This window comes from Lepidothrix coronata, unplaced genomic scaffold, assembly GCF_001604755.1.
Source record: "Lepidothrix coronata isolate B3197 unplaced genomic scaffold, Lepidothrix_coronata-1.0 Scaffold15, whole genome shotgun sequence".
Taxonomy (NCBI): domain Eukaryota; kingdom Metazoa; phylum Chordata; class Aves; order Passeriformes; family Pipridae; genus Lepidothrix; species Lepidothrix coronata.
In genome coordinates, this window is record NW_016690195.1 from 7,029,934 (window position 1) to 7,055,450 (window position 25,517).

At 35.6% G+C, this 25,517-nt stretch overlaps 1 protein-coding gene across 4 annotated transcripts in view; it reads right to left on the bottom strand.

Annotated features, from left to right (window-relative positions):
* The window catches only part of CSMD3 (CUB and Sushi multiple domains 3), a 618,429-nt gene that overhangs the window by 276,619 nt on the left and 316,293 nt on the right, over nucleotides 1-25,517 (bottom strand). For all 4 annotated transcript variants that reach the window (XM_017806514.1, XM_017806517.1, XM_017806516.1 and 1 more), the window contains one exon: nucleotides 23,369-23,481. In XM_017806514.1, the coding sequence (XP_017662003.1) occupies nucleotides 23,369-23,481 (113 nt within the window). The remainder of the gene's footprint in view (nucleotides 1-23,368; nucleotides 23,482-25,517) is intronic.

Sequence of the window (25,517 nt, forward strand, 5' to 3'; positions counted from 1 at the left end):
GTAGGGAAAAGCATATAAAACAATGAATTCCAAAAAATAGCTTGACTTCCACTTCATCTTCTAAACAAAACTACTTCCCTAGCGACCACCAAGAAAGATATTTAAATTCAGATAAGTTAGATTTCCTTGCATTCCCTGGAATTCCTTTAAATGCTTTTACTGTTTCCAGTGGTTGAAAACACATGCATAGCAAGTCTAAATCAAAATAACAGATTTAAAACCATCCAGAAAACATGCAAGTGCTAAGTAGAGTATTGCACTTAAGTAATGCTTTATAACATTATATTATAATGAGTTTTATTTAGAGACAGCTCCCTACAATTTCCAGATACAGAAGTTAAACTGGGATTCCTAAGTCTTATTGAATTAAATTCTCTGATTCAAGAGGCTGAATGAAAATTGAGCTCATTATGGGTTTAGAGACTATGAACATACCATGTATATGTTCACTGTCATCTAATGGGAGCCTGAACGTGAACTAAAGAAATATAAAATGAAAGAGTGACAGAAGGAAATACATAATATGATCGTAAGTTGGTCTTCAACGTCATTTACAAATTTTGCAAGACGTAATTCCACTCCTATGTCAAGACAGGAAGAGTATTTTATGAAGCTGGTAAAAGAATAAGAAATGTTGTTTGTTCAAGGGAACCTCTATGGACAGAGAGGAATCAAATTTGAGAGTCTGAGTTCTACAGCTTGAAACTTTTTTGCCTATTTGAAGATTGATAGGTCTGAGAAAAAAAGTGCAAGTCAGATAAATTCTAGCAGATGCCAATTACTCAAAAGCAGGTTTAGCAAGTCTTGCTGACATAAATATATTTCTATACATTTATTTAATTTCATAAATGCAAGTGTTAAATGCAAACTCATGATGGCAGTATTGAACAGGCCAAACTTTCACTTGAAATATCTGACTAATGCAAATGACAATGGAACCTCCAACAAGGTTTGGAACCACTTAGCAAGAAAAATAAATGTTCACTTCATCAATAATCAGGTCCCTGCCACTACTGAAAGTAGTGCTGTAAGTGGTGCTTAAAAGTAGGAAAGTAATAAAAATGAGATAACACTAGAAATCATGAAAAATGAGAAGTGTAAAGAGTTACATTCTTAAATCCTTTCAGAAGAGATCTCATGGGACGTTACCCACACTTAATTATTTCACTAAAACACCCAATAAATTTCAGTTCTGCAAGATGGTGGACACAGAGCACTTCTCTGCATAACACGCTTTGTGATCTGCCTTTGACTGATAATTCACCTTGTCTCTAACATTTTCCATTCCACATCCACAATATGATTTGGAGAGGCTGTGCTTTAGGATGGGGTGCCATCCCTGCTTCTGAAGATGACAATTCTATAAAACTGCTCATGATCTAAATTTGATTGTTCACATCAACTCCATTACTTTTGGAGGAGTTGACTTTCCTCTACACTGACCTCACTTGCTACCAAGCATTTTAATTAAAGTAATTTGAAATTAGGTTTTAAGTCAAATGTTCATAATTTCTAGAAAACTTAATATCTGCTACTAAACATATAATTTCACAGAAAAATTCTCGAGATTTCTAAGTTGCCATAAAAAGCTGAAAAGAAGCTAAGAAAAACCCAACAAACCAGCTACCTCATTTTCTCTTTTAGTCAAGTGACTAAAGTTCTTATCCAGTAGGGAAACTGTGTATTCATATTATTCATGTATTTCAGTGAAGAAAATAAACTTGGATATAAAGAAAATTCCTACTTGAAATACAATAAGCAATCTGATCATTAAAAGAGGTTTCTGTGGCAACAACACATCATTATTGAACCACATTTATTCCTTAAGTATGTCGAGTATATTATTGGTGGTATATATATGTATATATGGTGGAAGAGGGACTAGAGTAATGTGAAACTGAAGCTGCACTTGGCCCAAATTACCCTATGTTTCTGTGATTTATCTTCACTATCATCTTGGGTCACAACACACTACCAAAGTCTTTGTAATCTTGTTTACCTCCCTGCAGTGAATCAGTCTAGGGTTCAATTCTATCATACCCTATAATTATGACAATTTTATAAAAGAAATATTTATGTCTGGCAATGATCTCACTTGACACGTTCCAGAAAAATAATTTAATTCCAGAAAAATAAATTAATAAAACAGAACCTACAATAAACATGGTTTTTCAGAAGTGTCATAATTAATAAAAAAGATGATAGATCATAATATGTACATTCCTTAGCACAGAGGGAGCAGACTTAAATACATCTATTTTGGCTGCATTAGATTGAAAACTAGAGACAGCATTAGAATGCAAACTAGAGACAGGAATGCTGACTTTATGATCAAATCATCCATGGGCATGAATCCAGACAGAACCTAATTGATACAAAAGTGTCTTAGGTAACATGAAGTTGTGTCTCTCCAAAGGTCTTAGGGTTAAATAGCCCAATTTGTGCAAAAAACAACTTTTTTATTTTTATTTTTATTTTTTTTTTATTTTTATTTAAGTTACTAAGTTTGGGCTTTCCCCTCCCCCACTTGCTGAATTAGAAATATATCTAAATCATCATATTTTAAAATAAAGATATCATTTTAAAACATTTTTCATAACATATTTTAATCGAGAAAACCCCAGATTTTTTGAATATCTCTTATGAGGAAAAGAATGGAAAATATTTATGAGGCAAAAAAGAAATAGAAAAAAGGACAAAATGTTTTCATGATATTTCTGTTTGATTTCTACTTCTTTTGAAGAAAATACAAAGTAAGATGGTGTGGTGAGTTGTTAAGTTTCTTCAGAACTGTTGAGCTCACTGGAAATAGGAGGCTTATAGACACTGAAGACTACAGAGTGATGATTCCTTTGTTCAGGTTAGCTCTGGATTGCTAACCACAAAACCAAAAGGAATTAGCTAGTTTTGTGTTGGCTACCTGCACAAAGCTTCACATTAATGCAATGTAATTCTTTGTACCTTTTCAGCTTTCTAGTTTTATTAGAATATTTAAATGAAAGTATTTACTCCAGAACTTACCTAACAGATTGTTCTACTTTAGTAGACATATCTATGAAAAAAGAGGTCATCTCCAGGAAGAAGTGTACTCAGTATTGGTGAGGCTGCACCTCAAGTACTGTATTTAGTTTTGAGCTCCTCACTTCAAAAAGGATATTGAGGTGCTGGAGCATGTCCAGCAAAAGGCAACAGGGGCCAGGAAGGGTGTGAAAAACATATCCTATGAGGAAAGGCTGAGGGAGCTGTGTTTGTTCAATCTGGAGAAGAGGAGGTTCGGGGGGACTCATCGGTCTCTACAACTACCTGAAAGGAGGTTGTAGTGAGGTGGGGGCTGGTCTTTTTTGCCACATCTGCAGTGAGAGGACCAGAGGAAATGGCCTTAATCTGAGTCAGTGGAGATTCAGATTAAATATTAGAAAAAGAAAAAAATCACTGTTAGGGCACTCAGGCATTGGAGTAGGTTGCCCGGGGAAGTGGTGGAGTCACCATTCCTGGAGTTCTCAAGAGTTGCCTGAATTTGGCACTGGGTGATTTGGTTCAGTGGTTTAGGGGTTACAGTGGCAGCGCTGACTTGACAGAGGGATTGGATAATCTTGAAGGTCTCTTCCAAGAGATGTTTCTATTCTAAGAAAATGCTGTCCTGGCATGGAAGGTAATAACTAGGCACTACTTAGAGAATAGAGAGAACAAACCTCTTAAAAATTGACTACACGTCAAAAATTTCATTATTTTAATGATCTTTCACATGTCTAGCCAGATGTCCTAAATATAGCCATTGTTAGATTATTGCAAACGACACTTAAAAGAACTAAATAAACTATAAAAATTATGGGGAAAAGATTTCCAGGCACCAGTCAGCTGAGTAATAAGGCCATGTTAAAGCCAATTAATTTTATAATCCTTAATAACTGGTTGAACCTGTCAAACTTCCAATCACTACTCTACATCTTTATATGATTATTTCTAACCTGTAGCTGCATTTTGGAAAAGGGAACAGAAAAAAAAAAGTATTTGTAAAAAACCCACAAAACAAAATCACAATTTTAAATACTCCTAAAAACAAGAGGTGGGAGGAGGAAGGAAAAGCAAGCAGATTGAAAAAGCCATTGACAATCTTTTTTCAACTCCCTGCTGGGTAATATGAGCGTATCACCAATAGGTGTAGGCCTAAAATTGTTGAAAGTGAATAAAATTTGACCCACCATCTGTTTCTCTTAAAAACAGACAATTAGCAATTTAATTGACTTGGCACACTATATATTATAGTACATATGTCACACTAGATGAAGTGATTTGGTTTCTACAGAGTTGTAGAAAAGGTGCCTTGAAGCTTTTGGATTATTCTTCTTGATGGTATTTTAGAGACACTTTTTATTTTGATAAAAAACTATGCCCAGGGCTTAAATTCTGTCATGTGCAGCTTTTAGCCTTTTTAAATGTAATGTTAAAGTAGAAAATAATGCACCATACTGCTATGCCAAATGTTATTTATTACACTGTGTCCGTGCTTTCATTTTATGAAGCCTGCGGCTGGACTGTCAGATTACAGGTGTCCTTTAGGTTGCTATAAAAAGTTAAAAGTAGTAATTGCCATGTTAACAAAATACATAGTATCTTCTTCCTAACCAAGTATAAGATTTATTTTCCTATTTTATAGATACACTAACACAATGTACATTTTCAGGATTATTCTCCATTTAACTTATCTATTTCTTACTACACATTTATGTGGTAATGGAATGTGGTGAAAAATAAGCAATTTGAGGAAAAAATAATACTAGCAGAGTAAGTTTCAGTAAACAAATTGCAACACAGTAACTTTAGACAGCCATAGTGTTCAATGGTTTCTATCATTTAAACTTAAATGTCATCTACAATAATCATATAGGAAGCAACAGTTACACTCTTTTTTCATACTTTTTAGAGTTAAGTCTTTTATAAGATTTATTATTGCAGTTATGTGTATAACCTACACCTTTTACATTTATATCTGTTCTAAGTAATTGCAAGATAGCTGTATACAAGAAAATGCATGGTTGTATGTAATAAATAATAAATTGGTGACAGCCTTTAGGACTTACAAAAAAGGAAATGACTGTATTCAACAGTGTGAAATATTCACTTGATCTTTGTCACTGACAATGAAGGCCATCACTTTTTGCTTTCCCCTCAATTCAGCCAAAATTTTAAATGGAAAGCTAGCTTTTAATTTTTTTCCTTCATTATTACTGACAATGCTATTACCAAAAAATTTAAGTTTTTTCAGTTTAGTTTTTAATTCACTATTTTTCAGGTAGTCAAGCATAATTTTGCCCCCTTTAAAACTCCTCATTCTTAATGCAATCATTTTCTATATTTACTGTAAACCTGGTCTATAAAAATAACATTTTCTTTCTTTAAATAGAGTGACCTTTACCATTTCTGTGGCCTTTCCCTTATCCCTAACTCATGACGTGAAATACTGATTAATTTTTTATCCCCTCAGACTAAAGAAAGAATTAATTTAACATAATTTTTTTCCACATAACTAATTCAGACACTTATATGTTACAAAATCTTACAAAATAATATATACCTATTACATATAAAAATTATATTTTATATATATATATATATACATAAGCAATAGCCTAGAGAGAATTTTGGATTCTGGATCCCAAGTCTAGGAAAACATTTAAAGTCTTATTTTAGGCAAGTTCTGTAGTACAGTAAATATTATTTCTACTCCACTTAGCCACAAGCATTGCAGTGACCTGCCTTGGCAAGATTCAGTGTTTGGCTGGGTTTGCCTTGGCCAGAACTGCTTTTAGCTGGTTTGAGCCAAAACAGCAGTTGTTTGGTAAAGGTATGATCTTTTACTCATCCTGTCTGTGATTAAGTTATGTGCCAATCACACGTCGTGAATCTCTCATGGGGGTAGACACTGTGTAGCATTCAACAGCCCTTGGTGTTAATGGAAAATAAGTGGGGATGTATTCTTCAAATTCAAAACAGTAACTGGGAATCAAAAAACAAAAGAAAAGAAAACAAAACAAAACAAAGCCCCAAAAAAACAACCACACACAACCCGGCTGTTTGAAGAAGTATGTAAGGATAACTGCCTAAGAAGACCGAAAGGAGAAGGGAATCCCACTGGGATCACCATACTCCTCCAAGCACTGACCTCAGGATGCTGATAAATTGTAGTACATTCCTCCCCACCACCCTCTGTAAGAGGAAGGCAAATGTTAATGTTCAGGCCCAAAGAGATGCTGGAAAGGTGAGCATCACTCCAGGGAAAAGGAGTAGATACGAGGAAGGTTATGTGCCATCTTATCTGTATTGTTAATAAGGTTCCTCTGTGTTATTAGACAATCTGAATGCTAGATTTAAAATGTGAATTAGACAAAGAAGAAATTCTTTTTTCTTTTTATATTTATTCCCTTTTGCTCATACCTAGAATGAATGTACCAACAGATTCCACTGAATTGCAAATTGCTCTTATATCCCACCCTTTGGCTATGTCTGGATGACACAGCTCTTATCATCCTAGTTTCTTTAGATCATCTCTCCAAAATGCTTCCTCAAGGAGGAAAAATTTCAGGCTCCACTTTTTGGATTTGAAGAAGATTTTAGGAATGAGGTGTTCAAAATTAAAGCAAGCAAAAATTTTTGAAGTTCCTTCTTTGAATTTGGAATAAGCTTATTTTGTACCCCTATTCCCAAGAATTCAGTTGAGCTGTAAATAATATCACCAACAGATCTTCTAATTTCCATTATTATTAAATGCTTACTAAAATCACCTTCTAAGGTTGACTTGTGAACTCATTTGTTTAATGTGATGTTATTAATTTCGTCAGGTTAACTTCTGTATTTGCTTAGTAATTTACATTAATAATCAGAGAAAGTTGTCATAATATCTCTTTAATTACCATGTAATTAATATATTTGCTATGTATCTATTTAGTAAAGTTCATTTTCCTCTCAAATTGGTTCTGTAACAATCCAACCAGTTCAAATGACTAAGTCTTAAGTGACTAACAAACACAATAATCAAGATTTGTTAGTTTACAGGTACATGCTCACATCTCTATATTTTACCAAGTACTTTAAAATGCAGATTTAATTTATATTCTACCCTGTGATCTTATAAGGCATTTTTCCAATTTTGTTAATCATTAAAAAAATCAAACCAAAACAAAAAAACCCCTATCATCTAGTGCCTTTGCAGTTGCATTTAAAAAGAAGGAAACTATAATTTGCAGAAATTAAAAAAAACCCCTTAGCTACCTTTCTGTATCACTGAAGTTTCTTGAAGCAATTTAAATTTCCAAGACATGGTAATCTCATATGCTGCTTTCATAGGTCCCAGTTATAAATAGTTCAAAACAGTGTCCCCAGATTCAGCTTAGCTGAGAAGTCAGCTGTGGTCTTCTTTCATAGGCTGTCTCCATCACTCCTCACTCAGCACTGATAAAGCCTTCACCATAGAATTAACAACTTCATTCAGTTGTACCTTCATAATGCAGTTGTACTTTCATGATGCAGTTGTACCTTCATGTAGGTACAGTTCCAGGAACCAGCTCCTAGGTGCTCACTAGCTACAAGCTGGACAAAAGGGCACTTTGGTCAATCTGACAAACAATTGAAATTTCATATACATGTGATTCTTCTAGACTATCCAGCTGGAAAAAATATGTCTGTATATGCATTTTTTTTTAAATATTGAAAGGTGTTCCCACTTCAGGGAGTCAAATTTCCTATTCCATTGGTAAAGGGAAAATATAATACCCTGATTCTTATAAACCATAAAGGAACAGGTATTTTCCTGGTAGTTTTCAATGTGTCAAAACTAAACCACAGAAAACTGTATTCAAGGAACACTGAGCTTGATGTTAATAAAATGTTTTTATTACCAGACTTACGACAAGCAATTTAGAACCAGAAAAGATTACAGAGGAATGACATCAAAAAAAGAATAAATACGTATCTTTACATTTCAAAATCTTCTTTTTTTCTGCTTAAAAACCCCAACATTTAGGGCAGCCTAAATGTCCTAACTCAGGAGGAATGAAAATCTCCAAGGAAGTCCCCCGAAGACTCGGGCTCAAGGGACTGGAATTTTCACAAAGTACGAACAGAAAACCCTGACTGCAATACTGAAATCTGCTGCCTTAAAAATGAAAGACACTAACTAATACCACAGAAACTGAAATGAAGGAACTGTGACCTGAGGAGTGACAGAAGGACTTTTCTCTTTTCTTTTTGAACTCTTATTGAAGAAAAAGAGAAATTTAATCTGTTGTAAATATATTATTTCATCGTAGAAGAGATAGTTAACTTGTTGCCTATACATATACACATGCAAGTAAACCTTTGTAAGTATTTTCCCCTTCCCCCAATGCTGAGTAGTTGTGTTTTGTCTGAAAACCCTCTCACACTGGGGCAAATTGTGAGAGGGGTGCTTGAACTTGGAAATTGGATTTCTTAGGGTCTCAAACCACCACACCATTCATTTCCCAGATTATTTTCAAAAGTATATAACTTATAAATTTTGACAATTCTATTGAAACTTTAGGTGTTTTGTAATACTTACAGTTAGAATCGGAATAACAGAATGAAACTATCATGGAAAAAGCTTTTTACCCCCCATAATTTTTTTTCCCCACATACAAAAGCAAGAAATATGTCTCTTGCATTTTTTTTCATAATAGAATCACAGATTCACAGAAACTTTCAGTTTGCAAGGAGCCTCTAGAGATCGTGTAGTCCAATCCACCTGCACAACAGTGACCCTTAGAGCAATTTGCCCAGGACCATGTCTGGTCAAGTTTTGAATGATCTCCAAGGATGGAGATTCTGCAATCTCTCTGGGCAACCTGTTCCAGTGATTGACCATCCTCACAATAAAAGTATTTTCTTAGATTCGGATGAAATTTCATATATTTTAATGTGTGGCAATTGCTTCTTCTGGTAACTGCTGAGAAGAGTCTGTCTCTTATACACATGAATAAGATGCTCCTCTGCATTCTCCTGTCCTGTCTTAAGAGCTCCAGTCATCTCATTCTCTTCTCATATGAAAGCTGTTCTAGCATTTTAATCATCTTTATGACCCTTTGACTTGCTTCACTGAGTCAATACATTTCTTCCACTGGGTAGCTTTGAGTGAGTAAGAGAAAGTTACAGAATTCCTCCCTATTGTAGATGTAAAAATTCAAAAACCATATCATCCACAAGTTTTGGACAGGCAGAGAAAGCTTAAGCTGCTTTTGTATATATAAGTAAATAGACATATATTATTCATTTGGGTATATTTCATTAATTGTTTTCATCAGAGGATAATCATTTAGTATTATTATTTTTATCATAATTATAAAAAGTGATAATTCACTAATTTGTTCTCTAATTCTCACTAGGGGCCTATTTAAAGGAAGTGCCATAATTAACATGAAAATACCTTTAAAAATTATCTGGCAATATCAAATTCTGATTTTATCATAGTCTCAGTCTAGTAATGTCAGTTTCTAAATCCACAAGTCCAGAAACTTGCACGGGAACTTAGAGACTCTAGAAAATAAAATATTTACTGTATTTTAAGAGTAAATGGGACCAAAGACTGCATCAGAAGCACTAAATTCCACAGCATGTTTTCTGGAAGATCATTACGTTTGCCTAGCCATATCAACTTGGAAGTTCCTAGGGTTTCTTGGCCTCTCAATTTTTCAGGTATTCAATCAGACTTCATAAATGTTCCTGAATCTGCAAGGAATTTTAGATCATCTACTCTCATCCTGTGTTACTTCAGCTTAGCAGAAGTTCATTTTTTACATGATTTGCAAGACGTTCAATATGCAAAATATTTCAGCCTAGAGGGAGGGGGGAGGAAAAAAGAAAAGGAGAGGAGAATAACAGGGAGATAGACAGACAGAGGGAGAGGGAGAGGGGGAGAGGGGAAGAGCAAAGAACAGAAGTCCCAGGAAAACATATTTTTTTGTGTACATGGAAGGACTTTTCTACAATATCTGGACAATCTGGAGGGTTGAAAACAAGAGAATATATGACCAGATACTAAACAGAATATGTAGTAATAATAATGAAAAACCCTGTGTATTTTGACCTGTTGTTTAGAGAAAACAAGGGAAAGACTCAGTAGTTAGACATCTTAACACCACTTTGGAACACTCACCAGTCCATGCAGTATTTTGTTTTCTGACAAAATTAAATCTTTTAGCATTTTGCACATGCTGCTAGTGGTTAAATAACACCCCTCCAAAAAAAGAAAGCGAAAGCTAAAGCCAAGGACAGCTATCCAGCTGCCACCCTCTTCTTTTATTAAAAAAAAAAAAGCCAAGATTTAGAATTCAAGGAGAAAGATGATGGTCTATTTTTTGATGTGACAACACAGAGACAAAGGCATTCTCTCTCACGATATTAGACACTGGATTTTTCCCTTAGTTTTAAGGAATTCAAACTCACATTACATATCTCAGTTTAATAACAGATTTGTGGCATCATGGGGATCTACAGTGTGTTATTGTAGCATTTTTTTCATATGTCATGAAATTTTTATGCACAGAAATACACCATGCAGGACTGAAAGAAAGGGAAAGCTAAAAAAAGAAAAGAATATGCAACTTTCTGGCTGTTGTTCTTAGAAAGAGTACAATGGCTATTCAAAAGTATAAGCTATAACATAACATGATTATGGATTTTTAATTGAAGGATGCAAGCTTTTATTTCTATTCCAAATGCATCCATAATAGGTGTACTAAAATGCCTGTACTCAGTGCTTTATTTCATATGTATAATTTCTATAAGAATATGACAGCAAGGTAAACAAAAATTTGTATTTTGAATATAATGACAAAAGGGGATGTTCAGTATATATTTCAGATAACTGAGTCATCACTACATATAAGTCTAGAGACATGTTTTAAGTTAAAAAATTTCTTCGTATAGTCTTTAGCATAATTTTCCATAAGAACAAATAAAAATTAAAAAAAAAATCTATAAAAGTAAAAAAAAGAAGGTACATAAAGCAGAAATTAATATAATGTCCTCTGTGCCACAGAAACTAGCCTTTAGTAAACTAAAAAGTTTGCTTCAGCACAAGAAAAATATGATGAGGATTCATTTATACCAAAAGGTTTGCAATAATACTTACTAAAGTAAGTACAGACTCATCAGTGCATAAAAATAATTAATTAATTTAACGAAAGGTAATGATTAATGCAAAATCTGTGCACTGTCTTTGGAAGTAAGCATCATCATACAGTAAGCTGATGTAACAGTTTTAGCTGGGATAGGGTTAATTTTCTTCAAAGAGGCTCATATGGTGCTGTGTTTTAGATTTGCAATGAAAATAGTGTTGATAAGACACTGATGTTTTACCTATTGTTGATCAGTGCTTACACAGAGTCAAGGCCTTTACTGTCCCTCACAACCCCACCAGTGAGGAGGCTGGGCTGCAAAGGAAGTTGGGAGGGAACACAGCTGGGACAGCTGATCCCAAGTGACCCAAAAAATACCCCATTCAATTTGATGTCATGCTCAGCAATAAAAGCTAGGGGAAGAAGGGAGATGGGGACTTTCAGAGATATGGACTTTGCATTTCCAAGTAACCATTAGGCATGATAGAGCCCTGCTTTCCTGGAAACAGCTAAACAGCTGCCTGCCAATGGGAAATAGTGAATGAGTGCCTTGCTTTGTTTTCCTTGCATGTGCAGCTTTTGACTTACTTATTAAATTCTATCTCAGTCCATGGTTTTCTCACTTTTTCCCTTTTGATTCTGTCCCCCATCCTGCTGCAGGGGGTGTGAGCATGTGGCTGTGTGGGATTTAGCTGCCTGCTGGGGTTAACCTCAACAGCCAGGCAAATCTACAGCATTACATCTTATAGGTATTTTCTCTAGAAATATGTTACAGAAAATGCTAACCAACACCAAACTCAAACAAAAAGCCAGCAATAAATATAAGATACAGTCTACTCTAATATACAACATAGTTAATTAATAGAAGTTTCTCAGAACATGAAAATATATGATGAAAAGGTACTGCTGATGTAGTTGTTTTCTAGCATAATAGCACTTACAGAAATTAATTATTGGCTTGGAGGAAAAAGAAGGGGGAAAAAAAAAAGAATATTCTCAGGGCATATGCTTGGCAATATGGAACATTGAGAAGTCCAAGCTAGATAATTGAAAAATCTCAACAAATTATGCTGATTCTTTGGAGTGTTTTAGCTGGAGTATTTTGAAAAACCTACCTACATACATATATTTTAAATTTAAGTTCTCACTGTATTTTAAATATAGTGCTGACCTGCTTGTAGCTATCCTACATACTGAAATATACAAATCAAACCAACAAGCTTCACTCTTAATGCAAGCAAGTAAAATAAATTTTTAACCCTCTGTTTCATGCAATGCCAACAGATGAAGAAATTAATCAACCATTATGCTATGATGTTACATCAGCAGACAAACAGATGGAAATCTTGTGTCTGCCACGCTTTCACAGGCTGATGTAGCAGGAAATATATCTTATTGTTTTGAAAGCAGACACCTCCAGAGACTGCCACACACAGATCTTCACCACTGCAAGAAAGTTGGTGCCATGCAGCCAGGAGGGGGATCTCCATCAACTCAAATTCAAATGTGGTAAAAGGAGATTAATCAGGCATCACAAATTCCCAGTGTTGTAAAATATGTGGAGTAAAGAGCCAGGTTTGAACTTGGGAATCATGGTCAGTTGGTGGAGAACACAAAAATTATGTATTGTAAACAATGAGATAGATTCACTTAGAGATAAGAAAGATATTAAATATTGCGACAGAATTCCATACACATGGCACTTTTTAGAGCTCTTCAGGTTAAGATATCCTAACTGCTATTCTATCATATTGGGCTTTCTAATTCTATGCTTTGCCCAGGAGAATCTTCCCAAAGCATGAATTGCTTTATTATTTATATATATGTGTTCTTGCTTTCAGTTATAGAGATGAAGTTCAAAAATGTTCATACGAAAATTGTAACTTAACTCCCACAAATAAACAAGCAGGTCTGGGTAGATTTGTACGCCCAAATCAGAGGTAAATGTAACATATATATTTAATGCATTAGACAACAAAACTAATTGCAGTTAAATATACATTCAAGTGCTGAAGAGGATGAGTCAAAGTAACAGCTATTTAGCCCAGAGACTTGCTTTAAGCAGTAGCTAATACTTAGGGACATAGCAAAAGATGACCTTTCCACGTGTAATGTATTCATATTGCCCAGCAGACTAAGGTCAGAGCAGAGAAAATCCTTCCTCTCTTCTTTATGGATAACACGACTACAAAAGGTTGGATTGCTAAATGCTTTTAATTAAATGTTATAAAGCAGAAGACCTATCGTTTTATTGAACAAAATTAAAGAGTCCTGGGAGTCACCTTCAAACAACAACTTGTCTGACCAGTTCTCCACTGATAAGAGGGGAGTTGTAGAAAATGGATCATAAGTTGTATGCCATGAAAATAATTACCTTCCTTTTAACCAAACAAAACCATTAAGTAGAAATATGAATATTAAATTAAGTCTTCTTGAATACAAATAACCTCATTTTTAAATCAACTTGGAGAATATTGAACAACACTAACATGCAGAGAATCACAGAATAGTTAGGGGTTTGAAGGGACCTCTACAGATAATCCAGCCCAACCCCCAGTGGTTCCTTGAGGCTTGCCTGTGCTCCAATTTGGCTCCACTTGTCTGGAACTCCATGCAGCTCAGCTGGGCTCAGTTCCCCTGGGGTTTGGGCTCAGCTCCACACTGGTTCTGATGCAGGGGCTGTTCCCGAGCACACAGCTCGCAGAGGAGCGGCTGCAGTAGTCACACAGTTAGTTTTACTCTCTTCTTCTCTCACACTGTGCTGGGGGTGGCTCCCTGGGGGTGGCTCAGACCCCCTGGAATGTGGCAACAGTTACATGATTCAGTAACAGGTACGACTTCTCATAACTCCCAAGACAGGGGATGGCAGTTGCCACTTTCTTGGTACCAGTCCAAGAGTTCTTGGTAGTGAGGCTTCCTGAATTGAGAGGTTGCAGCAGCCGGTCTCGCTCCTTTTCTCTCCACGCTACCAGCAAGAAAAATGTGGTTCCAGACAAGATGGAGGGACTTCTGCGTCTGCCCAGCAGCATCTTCCTCTCCACGCAACCCACACCCAGTCTTGGCCATGGCTTCAGGGAGGGGTCTGCTCATAAGGAAACAGTTCCTCCAAAACGATGTCGGAAAAGGGAATAAAATACAAGAGCTACTTAAGACCTTTAAGACCTACTTAAACCATGTTTTAGAACTATTTGTAGTTCTAAAAGGGCATTTGAGGAAGTGCAAATGGAAAATTCTTACAAATATTAGGATCTCTGTCATAAAACGACAGGGGTTTTATGCATGTTTCCTTAAAATATAGTTAGTTGATGGTAAAAGAAAATGGTCAGTTTTACCAGAGAAGAGAACTCACTAATAGACTTCTTCACTATCTAATCTGTTCCACAGAATTACAGAAAGGGCAAGATTAGAAAGGACTACAGTAGATCATCTGGTCTAACATCCCTGCTCAAGCAGGGTCATCTCAGAGCACATTGTACAGAACTGCACCCAGACAGTTTGCAAATATCCCCAGTGAGGAAGACTCCACAACCTCTCTGGGTTATCTGTTCCAGTGCATGGTTACTGCAGAGTAAGGAAGTTCTATCTCATGTTGAGGTGAGATAGTGTGCACCAGTTTCTGCCCACTGCCTCTTTTCCTACTGCTTGGCACCACCAAGAAGAGCCTTTTTTCATCCTCTTGACACTCTCCCTTCATATACTTATTGACATTCATAAGGTCCCCTCTCAGTTGTCTCTCTTCTCCAGGCTGAAGAAGCCCAGCTTGCTTGGCCTGTCCTCATAAGGGAGATGCTCCAGTCCCTTAATCACCTTTGCAGCTCTATGTTGACCCACTCCAGGATCTTTGTGTCTCTCTTTCATTGAGGAGCCCAGAACAGCATTCCAGATGTGCCTCTAGGGGTGATTAGAGAGGCAGAATCACTTCCCTTGATCTGCTGGCAGTGCTCTTCCTAATGCACCCCAGGATATCACTGGCCTTCTTGGCTACAAAGGCACACTCCTTTGTAGTTTATTTTCCATCAGGACCACTAGGTCTATCACCACAGAGCTACTTTCCAGCAGGTCAGCCCCCAGCCTGTACCTCATGGGGTTATTCTACCCCAGGTGCAGGACCCTGCACTTGCCTTTGTTGAACTTCAGACAGTTCTTCTCTGTCCATCTCTCCAGCCTGTTGAGGTCCCTCTGAAGGGCTGCACAGCCCTCTGGGGTATCAGCCACTCCTCCCAGCTTTGTGTCATCAGCAAACTTGCTGAGGAGGCATCTACTCTACCATTCAAGGCATTAATGAATAAGTTAAACAATATTAGGCCCAGTATTGAACCTTGGGGGACACCACCAGTGACAGGCCTCCAACTAGACCTGGATTAAAACCCTCTGGGATCTGTTGTTCAGACAGTTGTCAATCCACCTCACTGCCCACTCCTCCGGTCCACACTTCCTGAGTTTATCAATGAGGATTTTGTGAAAGACGGTGTTGAAAATCTTACTGAAGTTGAAGTAGATAATATCCACTGCTCTCTCCTCATTGATCCAGGTAGTTGTTTCATGATAAAAGGTCATCAGGTTGGTCAAGCCTGATCTACTTTTAGTGAATCTATGCTGACTATTTCTGATCACCTTCTTGTCATCAATGTCTTCCAGAATGAGGCACTCCATCACCTTTCCAGGGATTGAGGTAAGGCTGACTGGTCAGTAGTTCCCTGGTCCTCCTTCTTTCCCTTTTTGAAGACCAGGGTGACATTTGCTTTCTTCCAGTCTTTAGGCACCTTCCTGATCACCAAAACCTTTCAAAGTTGGCTGTGAGTGGCCTTGTTACGGCATCTGGCAACTCTCTCAGCATTCCATCAGCGCCCATGGACTTGTGCATGTCAAGTTTGCTCAGGTGTTCTCTAACCCCACCCTCCTTAATCAAGGGAAAGTTTTCCTTCCAAGATCCCTTTACCCTAGTCTCCTGGGTTAGAGATCCCTGAGGACTGGTCTTGTCAGCAAAGACCACTGGAAACAAGGCATTTGATTACTGCCTTTGTGGTGTCCTCTGTTACCAGGTTCCCCCCTCCATTTACAAATGGGCTCATGTTATCCTTTGTTTTCCTCCTGTTATTGGTATATGTGAAGAAGCCCTTCTTTTCCTTGATATTGTTGGTCAGATTTAATGCCAGATGGGCCTTGGCCTGCCTTGTCTCATTTCTACTTACTCTGACAACTCTCTATATTCCCTCCAAGTGGCCTGACCCTCTTCTATCTTGTCTGTATTTCCTGCTTATGCTTGAGTAATGACAGGAGTTCTTTATTCATCCATGCAGATCTCTTTTCCCCTTTGCCCAGTTTCTTGCTTTTTGGAATGCAGCATTCTCAAGGATGGTTGGAAGTGATCCTTGGATATCAACTAACTTTTTTGAACCCCTTTTCCCTGCAGTGCCTATTCCCCTGTGATTTTTCCAAGACCTTTGAAGAGGCTAACATCAGCTCTCCTGACTTTCCACGGTTAGAATCTCACTTGCTGCCCTGCTTCCTTCTCAACCAACACTGAACTCCACAATCTCATGGTCACTACAGCCAAGGCTGACCCCAACCTTCACACCTCCAACAAGACCTTCCCTATTTGTTAGTATGAGGTCAAGCACTATACCATTCTTTGAGGGATCCTCCAGTATCCATGTCAGAATATTGTCATCAATACTTTCCAGGAACCTCCTGGACTGTTTATGATTTACTGTGTTGCTTTTCCAGTAGATGTCAGGGGAGTTAAAGTTATTGTTGGACAATATATTGGTAGATAGGATAAAATACAAGGCAAGCAGTGAAATGACAAAGCTTGCTGATCATACTAGATTAGATGAAACAACGATGACAACCACCTGGGAAGAAATAAAGGTCCTACAAAACTGAGTAAGCAGTAAAATGGGAGATTAAATATATGGTATTTTCTAGGAAAACAATAAAAAGGCATCAGATGAAAGTAGCAGAACTATAGTGAACAAAAGGAGATACTTCATTGAAATGTCCATGACATAAAATATTCAAAATACTAAAAATGTATGTGGACTTGAGAGGAAAAATAGACAAAGTCATGGATGAAAAAAGATCCATCAAGTTTTACTACTATAAATACACTGGATTTAGGAAGTCTCTATGCCACAAACTGTTAGGGAGTAAAAAAATATTTTGAACAAATATCACTATATCATGGCTTGCTCTCTTTTCCTTATGTCATACCCAGTTAAATGAATCTTTATCATGACTCTGTACAGCTGTTCTCATATTATTATAATCTAGGGATTATAAAAAAGGAAATTTTGTGCTGAATATATTGGTTGAGAATTAGATAAAAGTATTATTAACATATTTGGATAATACTGACTGAGTAGGGTCAGAAAAAGGTAGCAGTGAATTCTGGTCAACAAAGCAGGAAAACACAAGAGTAAAATACAGCACCAATTATCATCTTAGCAGTAAGTTAACAATCTTGAATTACAAAACTTGTCAATAACACACTTTCAGCAGAAATTGAATCAGTACAAAGAAAGCTGTGCTGTATTAGTAAACTGTTGCTTACTGGGGTTGCACAAAAAGAAGTGTTTAAATCTTTTAAAAATTTTACTAATCGTGAGGCTTACATGGGTTAAAATAATTTGCAGGGATTTTTGCCATTAATATGAATCTCTGCTTGTCATTCTTTCTGCAAAATGAAGTTAGGATACACAAGAAATAGAATTGGGGGTATTAGAATCCAATTACATAAATCATTGATATGATCCTGTCTAGTTACTGCACCACAAAACACACACGAAGAGAACAAACACACGATGAGAAATACAGAGGAGTGTGGGTACAAAAGCAACAGAAATCATCACAACAGTGAAAATACCACAAGAGAATATATACTGAAATTGATAAACTGAACAGAAATGAGAAATTTGTCATAGATTTAATTCCTGATTTTGATATACAGAAAGGACAAAAGCTTCACTTCCCCCCTTCTCACAAAAGGAGGACTATGTAGTATTTAACTAAGAAAACCACATCAAATGTCCTGTGAAACCCAAAACCAAAAACTACATAATGAAACTGTCCACAATCTCACTGAGAATTTTTTTTTAAAGTTAGCCTGTAATATTAACAGCAAGAATTAAAGCTATATTTTTTCTTGGTAGAATGAACACGAAGACATATGTTTCATAGATAAGTTACTCTCACAACTTGTGAGACCTTTCTTAAGCCTGTGTTATGGCAAATGTATCTTATTTCACATATACGTCTGAAATTCATGTTTCCAGACATAGTTAGAGGACTAACAATGGATTAAACTATCTGCATAATTCAGATCATTCAGTATTCTGTCACCAGTAAAAAAGCAAAAGCTGTTGAGCAGTTAGTCATGGAAAAATATCTCTGTGCCATCTGGGACAAAAAAACCTCAGATGTGTCTGCAACTCAGTGCTTACTGCTAGGAAAATAGGATGAAAATGCGGATCACGAACTCCAGAAGGCTACCCCAGGCTGCCACAGTGGTTGAAGCAACATGAAAGTCATGCTTTAAGCAAAAAGAAATCTTTGAAATACTGGGTGTCAGAGTGTAAATCCTATATCCTAAAATTAGATCATTGATGTAGAAAATTGAATAAGCAAGTCTACTTTGCTTTAAATTCATTTTTTACCTACACTCCTACCTAACTTGGCATATGAAACAATCCTCTTCTATAACTTATCATTACACTCCAGTCAACGTAACCTTCTTTATTTTCTTAAGCAATTAAATTAGAGTATATCTGATGTATTATTGTACAGATTTTGTCCTGATAGGAGGTAGAACTATCAGAAGAACCTACTGATTTAAGAGGTCTTAAAGATCATGTAGCCAGTTATTTAGGGAAAAATAAAACCAAGACACCACACAAAAAAAAAAATTCCCTCAGATTTGGCCACAGCTCAGAAACCAAAGGTTTGATATCAGGACCCAACAGAATTACACTGCCCTGAGGATAGTTTCTTCTGTTTCAGAGAACTCAAATCTGACCTAAACAGAAGTTCAGCTTTCCCACATGGTCCTAATACAGAATAGTTTTGCACTGTGTTTACATTACTGATTTCATTTCTTAAAATACCTTTTTTTTCTATTAATTTACATCATGATTATTTACATTATTCTTTAATTCCACAAATTATGTCATACAGGTTTTTTTGAGAAAGTGTATAAGGAATATTTTGAATTTAATCTATGCACATATGTCCAAAGTTACAAAAGGAAGCTTGTGTATATGAAAGCTATTGCATTTAAAATTCTCATGTATAGTTTTCCAAGAACTGTAAGATTCCATCACTAGATTCTCAAGGGTTTTTGTGAATTTAAATATATTAATAATTCTCCAAAAATCTTACTTCATGAAATTGGGTTTCTAGTGTTTGAAGGCTATGCCATGGTTTTATTTGTTTGTCTTGTATTTTTTGCAGCTCTTTTTTATTCAATTATAGATGAAGACCATTCAGTTCCAATGTTTGAATATGTTGGAGATTGTCTCTTTTCTATTGTTTAGATAAGTACTTCTTTCCTCTTCACCATGGCTTTGGGAATAGAAGTGCTACTGTGACAATATGGCACCATTTCCTGAAATATTGAAGGATCTAAAGTATTCATGCAACTTGTGAACAATAATTTAAAAAAAAAATCCCCCAAATTATGATTTGAAAATAATTAACTTAAAATTTGAGATTTCTAAATATTTCATGCTTTTACTTAATAAAACTACATATATATTTGAACCGTATAAACAAACAAACAAACAAACAAACAAACAAACAAACAAACAAAGCCAGCTTATACAAGTGAGATAACAGGTAAAATACATCTCTAGTAAGGCATTGTTTGTATTTCTGTCCTGCCCAATCCTGATATTCATTATTCTACCTTCCTAATTAGTTTTATTCTATGGGTTACTGTAAAAGGAATTTCAAAACAACAATGAAAACTTATTTACTTTAAAATACTTTCTCCAATACTTATATCTAGTTTTTATATTTAAATAATAACAATGGGATCTAGCTATTAAAACCATAAAATAACTCCATACGCAACATCTTAATGTACAAGCAGACACATAATAATGTACAAGTAGACACATAATTTTATTATTTCAGAGAAACTTACTAGATTGTCTCAAATGGCAGATACATAAAAGTGAATAAAATATTAGTTCCTATAATAACGTAAGTTTAAAGGAGTTAGCTGAAAACTGATAAATGCGGAGGTATTCAAAAATTTATTTGTCTATTTCTATAATTAAAAATGGTATGGCATATTCAATTCTATTCCAGTCAGAAAGGAGGTGACCTTGAGCAAGTATACCATTTTGAGGGGCACTGGATAATGACCTTTACTTCCTTCCATCATATTCCATGTAGGATTTGGAACAATCTATATTTTAAAAATGTCTGCCAGACATTTGAAGAATGTCCTTATGAATTTTGATGGAATGAGGCATGTACATCTCCACTACCTCCAGTTAGCTGAGTCTCAGAAGCACGAAAGCAGATATTTAGGCATCAAAAGCATTTAGTGATAAATTATTTTAGCTGTTAGTAGGTACTGTTATCAAGTACAATATCAACTAATTAACTCCAACATAAGCAGGTCTGTAAATTGAAATAATAAAAGATACAGTATCCATACTATCTACGAGCATTTAATTATGTTTTAGTGGTTTTACTTTGGAAAAGCTTTTTAAGGTCCTGATAAATGCCCATTAGGAGTTGGATGCTATTAAATTGCATATTATGAATTACCTCAAACAAGTGTAATTTGTGCCTTTCAAGATTGCTCCATGATGGAAACTAAAACAAGGACAGTGAGAATGATCAGAAGATTCCATTCAAAAATCAAACTGCTGAATCTAATCTAAAATGCTAATTTAATTGTACCTTTGATATAAGCAGAAACTTACAAGACCTTATTATATAAGACATAAATAGATACAGAATCAGCCATAATTAGGTGTCTAATTGGATAGAGAAATTTGTGAGGTGGGACAAGTTAAAGGAATAGAATTTGATCTAGTCAAGAGATGTACAAGCAAGTTGGGCGTACTTGTACTTGTATGCCTAACTTAGTAATTGGGAGTAATTCACAAAATTAATAATTAATAATTCATGAAATCAATTAAACTAAAATGTCTTCTGACCCTGACTCCTAGAAATCATAATTCTTTCAAGTAATTCTTAAAAGTCTTTGAAAAGAGAAAATTCTTTGCAATTCTTTGATTCTATAAAGAATTCAGAGTTCTGTCATAGCCCTGAATGCATTGTTCTAACATAAATAGTCAGTTTACCTCACTGGACTTTCTCTCATCTTCCAATTCATTAATTCCAAAACTTAAATTTCAGAATAGCTGATCATCCAAAATACTATCCATTTACACGTTTTCAGAGCTTACCATCTTTACAAGAAAGAACTTCAACACAAAGGAAAAACAACAGAAATAGCAAGCACTTCAAACCTGACTTGCCCTTGCTACTCCTCCCATTTCTTTTTATGAACATTACCCAATATTTCTCTAATGAATACATCCTCTCAGGGATCTAAGTGAAGGCAATTTATATAAAAAAATTATCCCATATTCTGGACTGGGGGGGGGAACCCACAAAATAAAACGAAACCAAAACAAAGCAAAAAAAACCCAAAACAAGCCCCACCACACAGTATCTGTCCCACTGAATGCTTGATGCATTCAAGTGCTATTTAGTGAACTAGTGTAAACTACCATTGTAAGACAAGAAAGAAATACAGACTCAATATCTAGGCACGCAATCACAAAATTGATTATATGGAGATGCTGTTGTGAATGTTCACCCTTTCTGTATCCTTCTACTTATTCATGTTTGATTAATTTTATTCTTGCAGAACTATAGCTTCTAAGAATAAATGTAACTCATGAATAAAACAAGACATAGTAGTACATTATAAGAATAGACAATAATCCTGTGCCTTCTGCAAACTAAAATTGTAGCAAGCAAAATTAATTTTACTAGAAAAGAATCCTGTAAATAATAGAATCAACAACTTAACCTGTGCAGATTATTTGGAGTTCAGATCTAAAACACTTCCTTTTTCACTCAGCTATGTTTCAAGTTTTGCTATATTAACAAATTCTTAAACTTGTTTATACTATTTATTTTTCTTGCCCCTTTCAACAGCTGGAATGTGGAAATCCTTGTTCTTAATGGCCACCATACAACAAAGTACTAAGATCTTTCTGTCTTAGTCTACAAGATATTAAGAACGAAGTGCACTCATGCCATACCACTATGGGGCTTAATAGACATGGAAAGCCAAAGGAAAGTTATGGACAGAAAAAAAGCCAGCAAGTCAGGTTTGTACAGGTTTACTCTCAATACACTTATTCACTCCATTTTCCCATTCTCAGCAACATCAGCTCCATTTCTAATACATGCAGTCACTGGTTTAACTTTTGTCTTTCCTCTCTCCCTTTCTGTTGAATAATCACACTTTCTATTATCTGGTTTGGGTGGTAGGCAGAAACCATTCAATTAAAAAAATTCTTACAAGAATACATGCAACTCTGTTAAATGTAGTATAAGAATAATACACATAACTAATTCTGTAATAATATAGAACTGCATATATATGTATGTATATGTTGTACTTTAGTCTTTGGTTGACTTTGCTGTTCATAGTCTATAAAAACTGCCTATTCTCCCAGAAATGTCAAATAGCAACAGCTGTTTTATATTGTGCATTATGCACTTGAAGATCATAAAGAACATTAATAGGTAAGTTGTCCTTTGTCTTGGCTCAAGCTCAGCAGAAATTCGAGTTCTTCACTTGCAGTGGTTTTTTTTTTCTGTTGTGATAGGCATAATTAATTTTCAAAAAAATGTTGGAAGTATTAATTTGTTTTACATATTTAGCTTTAAATAATCAAAGAATTACTTCATTTTAATATTTTTCAATATTAAATACCATAAAATAAAGGTAAAACTATATGCCAAAACCCAACAGCTGTAAGAACACAGCAAATAAAAGCTGTGCAGTTTCATGTGACATAAGACCTTTAAGAGAACAAATTAACTTTTTTCTATTTTTTTTAAATTCAGCTTGCATTTTCCTGTTTTTAAAACTGAAAGAACTGGAAATAGAATTCATCCACTAATATGAAAGAAAAACATTTCATAATATTGTCTTAATTTTTGGTACACCATTACATATGCTGCCAGTGTTGTATCATTACCTTTGTAGTTAACCTTGAAACCAATTGATCCCACACTTTCATCCGTTTGAAGGTGCAACCACATCTGATTGCTCATGCTCACAATTAAGTCTGGTACAAAGCTCCCAGTTAACCTATAGATAGAAAAAAAAATCTGTGAAGCCATTTAAGTAACTAGATTTTTTTTCTGTTTTTGTAAGGAATCTAAATAACTATTTAGCATTTTTTATGTTTTATAAATTCATTGCATTCAGCGCACACTAATTTAGTTATCTCCCGGCTGGCTAGCCAAGACAGCTCTCAAGTCTCCAATGACTGCGAATTTGATTGCAGCCTATAAACACACATAACTACTACTCACGTTGTGTTGAAATATTTCAGTTGCTGGTCCAGAAAGTCACATAACTTCCCTAATCCTGAACCTTATCTGGCAGCCCTGTGTGCATGACTTGGGTACATGCAGGCATATCAAAGGCACTAGAAGCCCATAATGAGACGTTACACTGATTCTTTGATTTCTCTGGTATACAACTACTCACTTTGGAATACATGCCTTGCATGTTGAAAAGGAAGCTGCTATTCTTAAATAGCAACACTATTATGATGGTCCATGTGTTCCCTGCACTCTCTCTCCTCCCTTCATCACCTCTACCACAACAATGGAAGAACAGTCTGACATCTGCTTCTTCATTAAGAAAAATAACAAATGTCACAACTTTAAAACCTTCTAATGTTGGTTGCAGGATGGTGATTAATTAGAAAGAACTAAACTTGATTTTTCTTTTTTATGTTTTTCCACTTTTCATATTGTTTGCAAAAATTTGCAAGTCAATGCAACCCTAAATATTCATTCTGTTTGCTGAATGAAATAATATGATAGCAAAAAGGAAATGTTGGGAAAGCTGCAGCATTATGTCATATTATGTTTTTTTCCCAAAACTTTGTCTCAAATTTGGTAGGAGTTTATCATCTGAAACAGAATACTGAAAAGTTCGAAAACATTTTCCATTCTTGTAAAATGGATCATAAGCACAAGACTGTATAAGAGTGCAAACTGTTAGTTCATTTTTTTCACAGTTGTAACCATTTTTTAAAGATAGCTGAAACTTCAAATGGACTATTTTAAATACATTTTGCAGTTAATTTTAGTTCTCCCCTCTGGTCTTTTTTAGCTTGTTTCTGTATAAAATGCTCTACTGTGGGAGAAATTCATGTCTGTTTCCCACATCTGTGTTCACAGATGGAGCTACTACAAAGCCTTTGCCAGAACAGAACAAGTAAATGCCTGGCCAAAACGTATTAACTGCTCATTCCTGCACTAAGGGAAAGTGTCGTCAGTGAGTTCAGTCTTTGCCAAACTAGTAGATTAACAGGATGTTCCTCAGAAACAACACTGATGTAATGGCTAACAGTGTTTTGTAATTGTAACTGGTGACTGACAGTATATTTTTTGAATATTAAGGCCATTGGGAATATTTATCTCTCTGTCGTGTCAGACAGAATAATTCCTATGATAAACACTTATCACAATAAATCACTTGTTGCTCTATTTTTAAGTCCTTCAGGATCCCTGTAAGAGAGCTGGGAAGGGGCCACAGAGTAATGAGATTCAGAAAAAATGGCATTTAAGAATTATTTAAGATAATAACACAATTCTTAAGTTGTGAATTATTCTTTCTTTCTTTCCATGGATTCATGTGGCTTCCTCTACCCTGGATTCACTACCTGGATTTCTCTCCTGGAAGCAAGTTCTTACACCTTCCTTTTCAAAAGATGAACAGTGAACACTGTGAGCAGTAGAAATGGAAGTATGTGGTTATGAAGTCTCTCTTTTTATTAAAAAGCCTAGCAGTTACAATACTCAGCAGGGTGTTTTCCACCTCTTCCTCTACAACTCCAGAACTACCCCTCCCACATGCTAGTGACACACATTCTCCCCCTGAGAGAGCACACTGAAGGCTGGATTAGAGGGTATTCAGAAGATTCCAACACTCTCCATTTGCAGAAGACAGTCTGTAATATGGGAGATTGGATGCATGCACATCCAACACAGCAAGCATACGAAAAGATTAAGAATGGGTTTCATGTCTTGTGCACTGGATTTTCCAAATGTGTGTTACAGGAATCCGTGCCCAGATGCATATTGCATTTAAAAGTCACCTGCAGCAAC